The following is a 14,232-nucleotide window of genomic DNA, read 5'->3' as shown; positions in this document are numbered from 1 at the left end:
TTGCGTACTCATCTGCACTTGAATGCCCACAAAAAACCTTCCTCCGCAACGATAATTTTAAAAAATCCCAGTGTTTTCCATTCCGGAGAACCAGGGGAGGAGAGCCAAGCCGCGACCTGCTGCCAAGGCAACGTGTGGGGTTCAAACACCTCACACACCGCACGATTGAGATGCACACTCCACACACACTGAAAGAATGATTTATCAAGGTGGGTTGGGGGGGAAGGGCACGGAGGCAAAGGGAGTTCGAGATCAAGGCCACAGCAACTTGTAGGCCACAGGGGAAATATCACAACTTATACAAGTCCCTGCTGAAGTAGGTCCATCTCTGGACATTTCGAAGACATTTTATTTTATGACATCCGAGCAGCCTGCAAGACTGCATAGAATTTTCGCTTCAGCTGAATTTTGAAAAAAGAACTAAAGAAAAATGAACCGTCCGGACTTTAAGGCGCATACAGGGATGTTTTGCCGATGCAAGTTCTCCGTCTTGCAAATAATGGATGTTTGAATTTGAATTTGATCTGAGATGCAAATGCAGCTGTCAAGTGGGGTGGAAGTGAGGGAGGCAGAGAAGCAGAGAGGCAGAGAGAGAAAGAGAAGGACAGAAAGAAAGAGCAGGAGGGAGTGCATGTGTTACTTTGACTGGTCCAGGGATATTTTTCTGATCTTCAGGCTGTAGTCTGGACTGATGGAGGACAAGGACAAGCGGTCGAATGAGTGATATTGGACCCTGTGTGACAGTGGAGGGGGGAGGGGTTGGGGATGAGAGGCAGACGAATCACACAACAGAGCTGGTGATGATGTCACAGTGACAGCCCTGAGACACATTTACTGACACACTCGCAATGACGGAGCAAGGCAGAGAAAAACAGCTTCCAGCATTAGCCGTCACAGTTCCTCTTGCGCAGAACAGAACATAAGAGAGCGTACTGAAAATGACCCACGCTACAGGGTTTTTGCTTTTTAGGGACACAAAAGACACCCCTACTTATCGCACCTGCGCCTCCATTTCTGTAACTAACCCAATGAGTCACGGCCGTCTTGAGGCAGAAAATTAAATTCTGGGCATGAGAAATGCAGCAAAGAGGAGACAGACAGAAACATTTAATTGATGACAGCCGAGCTTTTTGAGATAGGGCACCATACTTTCCGACTGCATTTTGTTAAACCCTTCCAATCAGAAACCACTGAAGCATTTCCAACTGTATGCATAAAGGGAGTACATCTGAGAGCAACCTCAGAGGACCTCAGGTTAACAAGAATCTGGTCCTCTTCCTCTCCTTTCATCTTTTTGAGTTGTTCAGCATCTACCAGTTTCTTGGTGCTTGGTTTCGGGACACAAATTGGGACACTTAGCTCTACCAGTAAGTCTGGCAAACACAAATCAGGGTTTTAAACTAAACCTCACAAAATACAAACACAAACGCACACACACACAGGCACACCTACACACACACGAACACACACACACACACACAGGCACACCTACACACACACACACACAGACGCACACTCAGGAACACACATACACAGACAGGCAAACCTACACACGCACACACACACACGCACACTGAGTCTGTGTCTGTCAGACAGGGTGATATCACTTGGAATATCCCCACACTACTGTGTGAGCTGGGCTATAATAGATGTGGTTACAGCACTCCAGTGTGGAGCAGAAGACCTGGGCTCAGCTCCCAACTCCAGTAAATAAGCTTTTCATCTCCTTGACAACCCCCTACTGCACTGCTGACAGAGTTTGGATATTCCCATGTGAGTCTGGAACATGGGCACATGCTCAGTTAACTCTTTGTTTTCTAAATTCAAAGTTAGTGTTCTAGAACTCAACTTCTTTCAATTATCAGTGGTGACTGTTACATCAGCATTAGAATGTTCCGTTAAGAACATTCTAATCACATATCTGTGATCTCACACCTAAGAGGGTTAAAGGAGAGGGGGAGTCTGACCCATGCCTGTCAGACAGCGTGATGTCAGTTGAAACAGGTGTACATTAGGTCTGTTAGTAATGCAATAACACCACCAGGGAGTCGGAGGGCAACGCTTAGCTTCCTTCCCGCAGAAGAGCCGCAGCTGGGGTCAGAGGTCGCGACCCTACCTGACGGGGATAGAGGTGAAGGGCTTCTTGTAGATGTCGGCCAGCTTGTCCATGACGACGGCGGCGGTGGTGAAGATGCGGTAGGTGTGCAGGAAGGTGTTGAGGAAGTCGATGGAGAGGAAGCGCAGGTCGGTCAGCCGCTCCAGGAGCCGCTCCACGCTGGCGTAGCGGATCTGCGGCACCTTGCAGGAGTTGAGCGTCTTGCTGAAGCAGATGTCTATATCATCTTTGTGCAGCCGAGCATCGGATCTGTCAAAGAGGGAAAATTAGGTGGCTACCCGACATGGATCAAATACATATTTGTTTCGGATTTAAATACTTTTCTACGCTTTACTGATTTTGTCTGGTGCATTCTTCTTATCATATTGGTAGGCTCAATTACACCAGGCAAGATCAACAGAGCACAGAAATGCATTTGAATCCAAAATAAATCTGTATTCGACCCAGTTCTGATGGCTACACAGTAAAACATCCAGTGTTAGTTCAATTCAAACAGAGTACACATGACTCAGTTTTACTGCAGAGTGAGAGAGCTTCAGCAAAGTTATCCACCTTTATTTTGAGGGTCTAATGGGGGTGATGCGGGTGGAACAATGACTCAGCGTCAGACCTGGGTCAAACAATTATCTGAAATACTTTAGACATCTGTAAAATGCCTGCAAATGGCAATGTGACCATTTTAACTTCTTTCAGAATAAAATAATTATTTCACGTGATTGATTAGCGAAGTTAATTTTAAAATTATCAGGGGGGTTTAAGATTTTATCAGCACCTGAAAAGTTTATGCATTTCAAATACATATGTGAGCCAGGTCTGCTCAATACTTATGAACGGCACAAAGTTAAACTCTAACAGAGAACAAGCGAGTGCACTCGGTCAGGGATGATTTAACCCAGAACTTTTTCTGCATATAAACAAGAAATTAAAACAGGATGAGGGTGCAGCCATGTTACACTGAGAAAAAATTTAGGTGAAATGAGGACAATGCTCCTTGCCCTCTTTCTTCCGGGACACCCTGAGCGAATGCACAGATATAACCCACACTTATGAACCGAATCAGGGGTAGAGACCAAAGCTTTATGTTCAACACAAAACGGACACAAGACATTGTTACATCTGTTACATCGAGGGAAGCTTCATTTGAAATGAGGGAAAAGCTGCTTCTCCTCATCCCGTTTCTTTCAGCTACCTGAATTCCCAAACAAAAACAAATTGCGGCTGTATCCCGTCTTTAAGACCCAAATAAAGACTTGCGTTTTTGTTAAAACTCAAAACCGCTGTTTGCCTAGCGGGAGGGGATCCCTTTCTGTCGAGGAGCGTGGCTGAGTATGGCAAATGAAGGCCTTGCTCTAAGTCCTCTGTGGCTGAGACAGAGAGAGAGAGAGAGATAGAACACCCTGACCTGACCACAGCCCCAGGATAAGGAGAGCATAATGTGGGTACGTGTGAAACACAAAGGGGAAGGCAGACCTGGAGATTCCCCCCCCCACCGACAACTCCAATGGGACTTACTTGATCATGTGAGGCACGGTGACTTTGGAGTTCTCCTCGAACACACTGGTCATCAGGCCATTACAGCGGATGTTGTCGATACACTGGAGAGTGAGAGAGGGATTATTATGGTTATTACTTTTTTTGTACTACAACTGGTGTAATTACCAGTGTTTATAATCAAACGTGTTTCCCCTTCATTCCTTTTAAATTTTAATTATGTTATTTCTGCTGCATTAATTCTGCTTATCTTGCTTCTGTTCTGTCGTCAGTTGGTTTGGCAATTTTGTTTTATCCAGTCATGCAAATAAAGTATTTTTTAATTGAAACTGATAACAGAGAGAGAGAGAGAGAGAGATTTAGCAACACAAGCTGTTCTGTAATGCAAATAAATAAAATGAATCAGAAAAATATTTGAATTTGTTTTTGGATTTAAGCAGGGAGAGGTTTATTATTATGCTACCTGTTGCAGAAAAGCTGAGAAGGTGAGCATGTGGGCTTTCTGTAAGTTTCATGTGTGTGTGTGTGTGTGTGTGTGTGTGTATGCGCACATCTGTGTGTGTGTGTGTGTGTGTGTGTGTGTGACCGTGTGTGTGTGTGTGTGTGCATTCCTGTATACTCCTGAGAAGATTCCCTGCTGGTTTTTACCAAAACTGACCCTGGGGAAAGATCTCTTGAAGAAAAAACAGCCAAGTATCAAATAAAATAAAATAGCAAAATCAGAGAGTATCCAACAGCTCCGAAGGAGGAGATACAGTGTCTGCTGACAATCTCCATTCCCCCACTATTCCCCTCCACACAAGCACACACACACACACACACACTTCAATAAACACATAACCCCATACACACACACACACCCCTCTAAACTATTCTGAATAGCCTCCGAAACTAAGTAAATAAATAAATGTCAGTGAGGCAGAATGCAATGTGCTCAGACAGTACAAACACAGGGCCCAGATATGTGCTGTGTCCTCTTTCCTCTCCTCAGACGCACAGAGATTCCGCTCAGACACGTCCTCCTGCCGTCCTCAGCTGGCGGACCGAACCGCTAACAAACGAACGCATAACCGCCCTGTCTCAGAACGCCTCCCCTGACGCGACAACCTGTCTGCGCCGAGCAGCTGCGCTGGCTAGCCTCGACTTTTCCCACAAGCCTTAGCACGCTACACTTCCTGTCCCTGATGGCATATCCTGGCTATTGTGCCTTGAATTGGGGAGGGGGGGGGAGGGGGGGGAAGGAGGGGTTGGTGGTGGTGTGGGGGGTGCACTTCCCTTCATGAAAAAACATCAGTGCTGGATACTAGACAAGGGCTGTCAGACTTCAGTGCTGGAGATACTCAGTATCTACCAGTTCATGGTGAGTTTCAGAATCGCTGATTCATTACTTAAGTCTTTGACTTGCTAGAGTTCATAAACCCTGTTTCTAGGATCTAAATCAACAGCTGATTGAAAGGAGACTAGCCTTCAGATACTGCAGCCTCCCCGGACTTTGAGTTTGACATTCCTGCTGTACACTGTAGGTGATGAATGTGTAATGGTGAGCCCCAGAAGAGCTGAATGGCCTGTTTTCATCATTGTGAGCCTATTACACTCCTGCAAAACCTTTTAACACGCACAAAACCAATAACATCAATAATGATTGGTCGTGGCATTTGTTTTGCACCAGTCATTGGTTGTGTTACTAGTTTGGCATGTGCTAAAAGGTTTTGCACGTAATAAAGGTCTTAGCAAATCAGGTGCTTAATGTCCTCAGACTTCAGTGGGAATGCATGGGCCAGTCCCTCCTGCTCCATCCTGATGCATAAGCGTTTAGGTCCTACGGTGGCCTGTGAGGTCTGCCCAGGTGTGCCCCTCACCTGGCTGATGTCGCTGGTCCAGGCGGCCTTCTCCTGTCGCGAGGGGGCCAGCAGCACCACCGTGAAGGACGGCCCATCCGAGGGCTCCACCACCATCTTGAAGTCCAGGTGGCCGAACACCTGTCCTGTGGTCTTGGCTGAAGGGGCAGCAGAGAGGAGACGCTAGGCTAGGACCCATTTTTGGCAGGTCTTTCAGACAGTCTTCAGCTGCAGATGTGCGAGAAGCTAACCGAATTACTCCCTCTCTCCCTCCCTTCTTTTTTCATATTCCGGTTTGATAAATAACCTGTGCAGCTCTCCGTGACACAGGAAATCTTGAGGGAGCAGAACAGCTCTGAACAGATGGTTGAAAGAAAGAAGCCCCCCCCCCCTCCAAAACAGGAAAAGCGGAGTGAAAATGTCCAGAGAAACTAAGCGTCATCACTGAAGCACAAAGCTCTCGCTTTTCTGAGCGTTCCAGATACCCTGGCGAATAACCAGGCTGAGTTTGAAAAGGTTCTTGTCCTTTACTGCCAGTTGCTTCAGGGAGCGTGAGAACCAACCCATGACGCAGTAACCATTCCAGAGTTCAACAACTACCTCAAAGGCCGCAAGGGTTCTGAGATATAAATAAAAAAAACTACCCACCATCATTAACCCTAAAGCATTAAGACCCACTCAAAGGCCATGTTAAGATAACTAACGACCCTCGCTGGCAGTAAAGGGGCTAATCGATCAATGACATCAGCGCCGATGGCATTTAGAGAATGGTGCTTAGCACTTCATCTTTGGCCCGGTATTTGGCAGTTAATTAACCCTCATCATGAAATGGGAGGAACCTTGCATCCCAGTGGCCTGTGTAAAGGCCCAGGTGTCAGTCAGGGCATCTGCGAAGAAGGAAGGTTCGCACTCACACTCTTCATCGCTGGCATCTGGCTCTTCAATGAGGGTGCACTCAATAAGCGAGAGGACCCCTCCTTGCTGCAAGGTTGGGGAGGGGCAGGAGGAGGACAGTGAAAGAGACAGAGACAGAGCAGGAAGGAAGAGATTAATGTCATCACCAGAAACAAGTCAGTTCCCTCTCCTTTCTCCATTCACACAGCTGCATATTCAGGCAAAGAGCCTCACACAGCAGGATTTGAACCTGCAGCCTCCAAATGATGTCCACTGCATCATGCCACTACCACTACCCCATTTCCACTGCCTCATTTTCTCAGACTACAATACAAGGTTTTTACATTGTCGCAGCCCAGAGAGAAAGAAATGCATTATGGGTTTTTGTAGCTTTTGTATGCGAGAGAAAAATTTTTTTTGCTTTGAACAATCTCCATCGACAAAACTTAAGCTAATTCCTTTTCATTTGTACTGCAGTAAGGAATGAGGCAAACTCATTCAATCACTGAACGTGGGTAATTCTCCTTTACCTGTTTCATTGCAGCTCACTTTATCGTTATTTCTACCTTGGCACATTCTGAGTGCGCACAGCAGGGCCCCAGAAAATATGGTTGAGGTGACCGTAGTAAGACGGCAGCAAGCAGGGCGTAGGAGTTTCTTTTACCGTCAGATCAAAACCAAGGCCTGTTTGTGCCTCTAAAAGTACTAAAAGTGCTCTTTCAACAGTTTTACCCTTCAAAAAGGGCAATTAAGAATAAGTGGATTGGAGTGAGTGGGACTTTTCTTCAGCGAGGTACACGTGCGAGCATACAGTAACTCGTTAGCATCGCGCTTTGGGGAAACTGAGCTCGTTCGCGGAGCGAGGAGCCCGCGGAGGCATCGAAAAATAATTTTCCCGATGCTCTGAAATCTCTCGCTCCCTCGTTTTTGTTCTCGCTTGTTGAAAAGAGAAACGCTCGCTTCAAAGTCGGTAATTTGCTCTGAATTTTCCCCCGCGGTACCGTGGCGAGGCGCAGCCTCCCCGGTCGCGGCGGGGGCGGTCGGAACCGAGAGCCCCGTTCTCGGTAGGGGCCAGGGATCGGGGGCGCGTCACGGAAGCAAGCCAGATGGGGAAGAGGTGTCAACCCTGCGGCTAAACTCTCCGCGCGAAACGAATGGAGTTCACGAGGCGCCGAGAGGGATCGAATTCACTCCATCGGAGTGGAATGCACTTTGTCGGAATTGATTGCGCTCGGAGCGTTTCGTTTTGTTAGATCCGAGCAGAGAGAGAACGGTGGGATGTCATAAAGGAAGGAGCAGCGTGCGGCTTTGCTTTACCAATTTCAGGATGGGTTTTGTGGGCTGGACCCGGATTACCGAACGGATTCAACATGGGTAGCCCAGAGCGCTGAGCGAGGCAAAATAAATCAAAGCAGTATAGCTGGGGGGCCGGGGGGGGGGGGGGGTCACAGGCATGTAAGACATTGCAGACTATAAAAAAAACATGATCCCTTTATGACCCGCTGAAATTTGGCAGACATGTTAGGGCTGAGGGTACCAGGAACCAAACCTGAACTGGCCTACACTACACGTGCCCAATTCCATCAAAAAAGTGATTTAGGGGCTTAGGGAAAGAATTAGGCTTATAAGTACTGTAAGTGTTAGGCCTGACACAGAATTAGGATTATGTTCAGAAGCAAAAAAAGGATTAGTTCAGGCAGTCTTTGATTTTGGAATACCAATTTTTTTCACTTTTTGGTTGTAGGACTATAGCCTCATATATTTAGATTTTTTCAGTGAGATACATTTTCACAATGAATGACTTCACACAATTTCCTTGCTATTCTTTCACTGAATCAGTTATGTTCCATTTTTTTTCATCCATTTGAACATAAAAATCACATATTGAAGATGATTGCTAGGGTGAGAAACGGGGTTCAGGGTTAGGATTAGGAAGTCAGTAAGTGCGGCTGCTGCCATGACGATGGTGAGGCTCACTCACTTTGAGCAGGTGCAGTTTGCCCCCGGAGCTGCGGGTGCAGATGAGGAAGTGTTTGGTGAAGAGGAAACACTGTCGCTCGCCCTCCTTCTTCAGGGAGAGAGAGCCCAGCCGCACTTTACTGAGCTTTCCCCTCTCCACTGAGGGCAACTGGATCAGAGAGCCTGAGAGGGAGGGGGAGAGAGAGAAAGAGAGAGAGACAGAGAGCGAGAGGGGGAGAGAGAGAGGAAGGGCGGTGTGAGAATGGGAGAAACAGTGAGAGAAGGGGGGAAAGAGGGAGAGAGCAAATGAAAGGGGTGGAAGAGGAAGAGGGAAGCAGATAGAGAGAGACGGGGAAGAGATAGAGAGATAGAATGAGAGTGATAGATGGAGAAAGGGTGAGACAGGGAGGGATGGAGGGAGGGAAGCAGAGAAGGTGAGATGGGGCAGAAAAAGAGAAAGAATAAGAGAGAGTGAGGGAGAGAATGGGAGATACAGTTACTTTCTCTGGTTCAGTATCTGGCTTCTTGATCTTCAAACTGTAGCTTGGACAGAGGGGTGAGATCCTGCTCATTCTCAAGCCAGTAAAGTTAATTTAAATTAGAATTTTGTAAAGATAAATGAATGGAGTATGTCAGAGAGATGGACATGCACATATAGAGTACAGAGAAGGCTAACACAGAAAGAGAGGAACACACATGACACACAGAGACCTTAATGGCATACTATGCAGGATTTTTGCCTTGAAAATATAATAAAATAACCATACCAAGGCATATCTATGATGCACTTTCAATCTCCTTATTTACGCGTTTTTGCTGAATTCACACACCTTTTCCTGTACTTGCTATTCTAAAATTTGTTTGGGATATTTCTGGAGGGTGTTTTCTGTGTAGGGGGTGGTGGGTGTGGATGCAGAGCTAGCTAGCAAACACATCCAGATACAGCGATGCAAAAAGACAAGCCGACAGGGCTCGTTCAAGAGTTATCCTTTGAATTGCTTTTCTTAAGTGGCGTCAGCTGAAGTTCGCCAAGGGGTTTAAAAGCGATGCAGAGTTGGCTTGTTTTCTGTTTGACCTGTAAGTAACACTGTAAGTTGGCTGGCAACAATAAGGACTTTTTCAAGACTCTAGAATTTTCTAATTTTAAGTTTCAATGATAAAACCACTATTACGTTCAACATAATGGAATTAATTAAGCTATAATCGAATCTGCCTTCTTACTGTTGTACGCGGTCACTCATTTCAGCTATCACTATTCAGCTATCTACGTTAGGTGGGGTACCTCACTCGGTGTGACAGGCATAAAGACAGACATGTCTCACAGACACGTAAAGATGAACAGAGACAGCGAGGCAAGTATAGAGAGAGAACCAGAGAGAGACAGACTGATGACGGAGAGCACACAGGCATCATAATACCCATGAGTTCATGCCTCTCCTCTGTGGCAAATTTATACGCTGTCTCTTCATTTGCATGTGTTAATGACTCATGGTGCTCCTGACGAAACGCAACACAATTCAAATGTAATATCGACAGCGCCTCTGCATTTAAAAAATAAAACATCTGCTTTTTTAGCAATGATTACTGAGAAGATGAACTCAATTTTATGTGAATTTGAGAAGTTCTCTGTCTGCCCTGCAATCACCCAAAATCGTGTGTGGGTTTTTAAGCACGAGGCGCTTCTGAAGTTTTCAGCTTCTCAGTCTTTTATGTAGATTCTTCCTCTGTAATACAAATGTATAATTCACTGACCAAAATGGCCAGTCTCCACACAATAAAACTACTTTGCCCATGGCGCACCTCTGTGTGAGTTAGTGGGTGGAGACAGGGCCTGAAAAAACAGGAGGAGTCTGTGAGGTCAGTTGGATGTGGGTGGAGCCACACACACTCACCTTGGCGCACAAAGGTCTGGCTGGTGTCCAGCAGGATGTCGCAGCCCTCCACAATCATGCGCTCGATGGCCAGGTTCTTACGAATGTTCTCCGTGTCACTCACCTCATCGTGCATGACCCTGTGGAGACAACATCATACTGATGCCAGCGACGCTGCTATGCCCCCCCCACTCTCAACTGTAGGGCTCCGCCTTTCAGCTTGGCCACACCCTCACCCTTTTATCTCAACTATTAGGACACGCTTCCCTTACACTCATTCTCCACCCAGAAACCATCTCCCAGAAGCACCGACTGCTCCAAAATCAATAATAATTGCTCTGATCATAGGACAGTCATCATTGTATAGGCCGTAATCCATTATATTTTGACTGCTCTAACGGTTCTCTACACTGCAGCAGGATAATGCTACCACGCCCCTTGACCCCGCCCTCACCTGGACAGCTCTTCCAGCTTGGACTTGGCGAACTCCAGGCTCTTTCGCTCCACGTGCTCATGAGGGGTGTGGGCCAGCAGCTCATGGAGGGTGATGATGTAGCGAGGAATCTGTCCCGTCGAGAGAGAGAGAGAGAGAGAGAGTGTAAATGAAAGAGGGAGAAAGAGGGAGACAAAGGGACAATGAGAGAGAGAGAGAGATGAGCAGAGCACCAAGGCCCTCCTGAAATCTGCACTGAAATCAAACAAGCTGATCCTCATTTGGTTTCCTAAATAATATAAACATATTACTGACATATAATATAAACATGTACTGGCCTGGTCTGAATCATTATTGATTTATAAACTTATTAGATTTACAAATGAATGCAAGTGAAGTTTTCGATCTCAAACACCATTTTTTGAGCTTATGTTTATGATGATTTGTCCTTCTATGAACCGTGCCTGAATTAAAAAACAAGGCACATTCAATAATGTCGATGAAGTCTGAAGCGTAGATTTTACCCCAACCGTACAGCAACAAAGTGATCCTGGCCACAGATCAACAGTATTACTTATAATATATTCCAGAAGAGATGAGTGGGTTGTACCATATCAACCTAGGCAACTGGTAGGTGTAGCACAGGTGTGGGACACACCTGGAACATGGGGTAGGTGAGGAAGGTCTCCAGCATCCTCCCCTCGCAGGCTGCGTTGGACTCGTACTGCTTCAGCAGCTTGTCGAAGTCGCGGTTCTGCTTGCAGTTGGCCAGCACCTGCAGGCTGTACTGGTGGTTGCGCACAAACTCCTGGTAGATGTTCAGCATGGGCAGCAGGATGTCGAAGAGGTCGGCTGCGACGCGGAGACGTCAGAGAGGGAGGGAGGGAGAGAGGGAGAGAGAGAACGGGCGTGACCTCAACATGACCCTGCCGTTTTCTTCTTTACACCAATCAGCATTTTGGAGGTAACCTGGGAAATGCTTATCTGACCCACATCTGTAGATGCAGCGCCCTTCTTGAACTGAATTACGACCGGCTTTGTTCTGGGCGCCATTGTGGAGAAAGCTGCGTGAGCACAGGTTCTGCGGCTGTGGTCAGTGAGATAGGGTCGGGTGGGGGAGAGATCGGTGGACTTGTTTGCAGAGACGGCCGGGCAGCAGCTGAGTGAGGATTTTTCCTGGCTGTCAGAACAGCCGCTTTGGTGTGTGGTGAGCAATGTCTGTGGTCAACAGCACCGGTAGTGAAAAACTCACTGCATCTAACAGTGTCATGAACAGCAGCAGCAATGACTGTTGTCAGTCAGAGGTTAACAGTGTCAGTGGTTAACAATGTCTGTGGTTAACAGTGACTGCAGTGTACAGTGACTGTGAACAACAGCGCCTGTTAGTCAATAGTCTTGATTAACAACTTCTGTGGTGAAGAGTGTCTGTTGTGAATAGCATTTGTGGTGTACAGTGTCTGTGGTGAACAGTGTCTGTTGTGAATAGCATCTGAGGTGAACAGTGTCTGTGGGGAACAGTGTCTGTTATGAATATTGTCTGAGGTGATTAATATCTGTTGCGAACAGTACCTGTTGTGAATAGCACCTGAGGGGAACAGTGTCTGTGGTGAACAGTGTCTGTAGTGAACAGTATCTGAGGTGAACAGTCTGTGGTGAACAGTGTCAGTTGGGAATAGTATCTGAGGTGAACAGTGTCTGTGGTGAATAGTGTTTGTTGTGAATACCATCTGAAGCTGAGAGCAGTTGAAGCGTGCACCCAGACTGTGTTTTAGAGAAACTCACCTAAAACTAATGTCGGCCAGTTAGCTATCCTCGCCTTAAGGCCTTGGTGGAATATCTCATGGAGGAACATTATGGTCTCACTAAAAAAGAACAAAAACATACAGACGGACAAAATAACAAAATCAGTTCAATACTGGTAGCAAAACAACATAAATAATGGACACAAAAAGCACATCCCTGCAAGTACACAGCATATACCTGGGCCAACACAATCACACACATGCGCAAACACACACGCACCTACACACACACACACACACACCTGTTGAGGAAGATGCTGCTGACATCATCGTGACTGATGGGCGGTTTCTTGGAGCTGGCGGCCATGCGCAGTGGCCGCAGGAAGCAGTTGACCAGGATGGAGAGCTGGTGGACGTACTCGGACTCGGCCTCCACCATGTTGAAGACGATCTGGTTCCTCTTCCTCATGCTCTCTGCGTGGGGAGAGCAGATATAGTCCTGAACAATGATCTTCCACTTCCGCCTGCACAGCCAACCGCGCATGAAGCTCTGCACCTGCAGGGAGAGAGCACAGGAACAGCCCACTGCTTCAGTTACACACACACGCGCACACACACACGCACGCACGTGCACACATACACACACTCACACACACTCACACATGTGCAGAACCCTCAGAGATCCCCAGACCCAGGCACCAGCATTAAAGATACAATCCCTGAGAACTGCAGGACTACTGCAACTGCACAGATGTTGGGACCTCACAACAATAGGACCACCAGCAGCTGCGCAGAAGTTGGGACCTCACAACAACAGGACCACCAGCAACTGCGCAGATGTTGAGACCTCACAACTGCAGGGCCACCAGCAGCTGTGCAGATGCTAGGACGTCATTGCAGGTGCAACCGAGCCTTTCCTTCAGCTGTTTATAAAGTACTTATAAACAGGCTATTAACAGGCAGTACATACTAGGTAATGATAGGTAAGTCAGTCAATGCTAATAACATGGGAAGGCAAGCAATGAAAACTCCAAGTGTTAAATTAACTCTGACACAGTTAATTTGAGTAAACAGTGAGCATACATGCACTACTAAAGGAACAAATATTCTATACATTTGATTTTCAACTGGGTTACATTGCACTGTGTGAATGGATCGATGAACTTACCAAACAAACTTTTTGATCATATGGCAAAGTAATGCATGTAGGCAGATCCTTCTGGCCAATCCTGGCACAATGCACTTTGTCTTTAACTTTGTGTGACACATTTAAACAAATAATACTTTTTTTATCAAACTTACCCAACACCATAAGCCCAGTGGTGACTGGTGTAAACTAAAAACATTATCAGTAAAATTGTACACTGGTTTAAATGCATTATCACAATCTACAGGCAATACACATTCCAGTTAGACTGAAGAGAGGTCTGAGTGAAGCCAGTTGAAACCAGTGCAAACCAGTCATAAATATGCTGATACACTGCATTACGTACCAACACATGAAGAGGCTCTGAATCCCATCTGTGGGAGTGGCCTAAGACTGGAATGGAACATGATTGGCACATAACGCACAGTCAACAGGGACAAAACATTCGGTTGTCGGCAAGGATCTGCCTACATGCATGACTTTGCCATATGATCTAAAAGTTTTAGTTGTAAGTCAATCGATCCAATCAAACAGTGCGATATAAACCCAGTTGAAAATCAAATTTATAGAATGTTTGTTCCTTTAATAGTGCATGTATGCTCACTGTTTACTCAAATGAACTCTGTCAGAGTTCATTTAACACTGGGAGTTTTCATTGCTTGCCTTCCCGTGTTATTAGCATTAACTGACTTAGCATTCGGTTGTCTGTGGCTGCAGCGCTCAGGGGGCCGGTGTGCTAAT

General features: G+C 46.4%; 1 protein-coding gene across 3 annotated transcripts in view; it reads right to left on the bottom strand.

Annotated features, from left to right (window-relative positions):
- The window catches only part of rasgrf2b (Ras protein-specific guanine nucleotide-releasing factor 2b), a 69,972-nt gene that overhangs the window by 21,582 nt on the left and 34,158 nt on the right, over window positions 1–14,232 (bottom strand). Inside the window, exons 5-15 of one of the 3 annotated variants that reach the window (XM_035379591.1) lie at window positions 12,647–12,900; window positions 12,385–12,464; window positions 11,261–11,454; window positions 10,624–10,733; window positions 10,191–10,309; window positions 8,321–8,481; window positions 6,360–6,426; window positions 5,467–5,603; window positions 3,629–3,711; window positions 2,117–2,365; window positions 641–733 (exon numbers count right to left, since the gene is read on the bottom strand). In XM_035379591.1, the coding sequence (XP_035235482.1) occupies window positions 641–733; window positions 2,117–2,365; window positions 3,629–3,711; window positions 5,467–5,603; window positions 6,360–6,426; window positions 8,321–8,481; window positions 10,191–10,309; window positions 10,624–10,733; window positions 11,261–11,454; window positions 12,385–12,464; window positions 12,647–12,900 (1,547 nt within the window). The remainder of the gene's footprint in view (window positions 1–640; window positions 734–2,116; window positions 2,366–3,628; window positions 3,712–5,466; window positions 5,604–6,359; window positions 6,427–8,320; window positions 8,482–10,190; window positions 10,310–10,623; window positions 10,734–11,260; window positions 11,455–12,384; window positions 12,465–12,646; window positions 12,901–14,232) is intronic. The other 2 variants (XM_035379593.1, XM_035379592.1) reach the window with 2 other exon arrangements.

The sequence above is a fragment of the Anguilla anguilla genome, chromosome 10, assembly GCF_013347855.1.
Source record: "Anguilla anguilla isolate fAngAng1 chromosome 10, fAngAng1.pri, whole genome shotgun sequence".
In the NCBI taxonomy this organism is placed as follows: Eukaryota; Metazoa; Chordata; class Actinopteri; order Anguilliformes; family Anguillidae; genus Anguilla; species Anguilla anguilla.
This window is presented reverse-complemented; position numbering and strand designations above follow the sequence as displayed.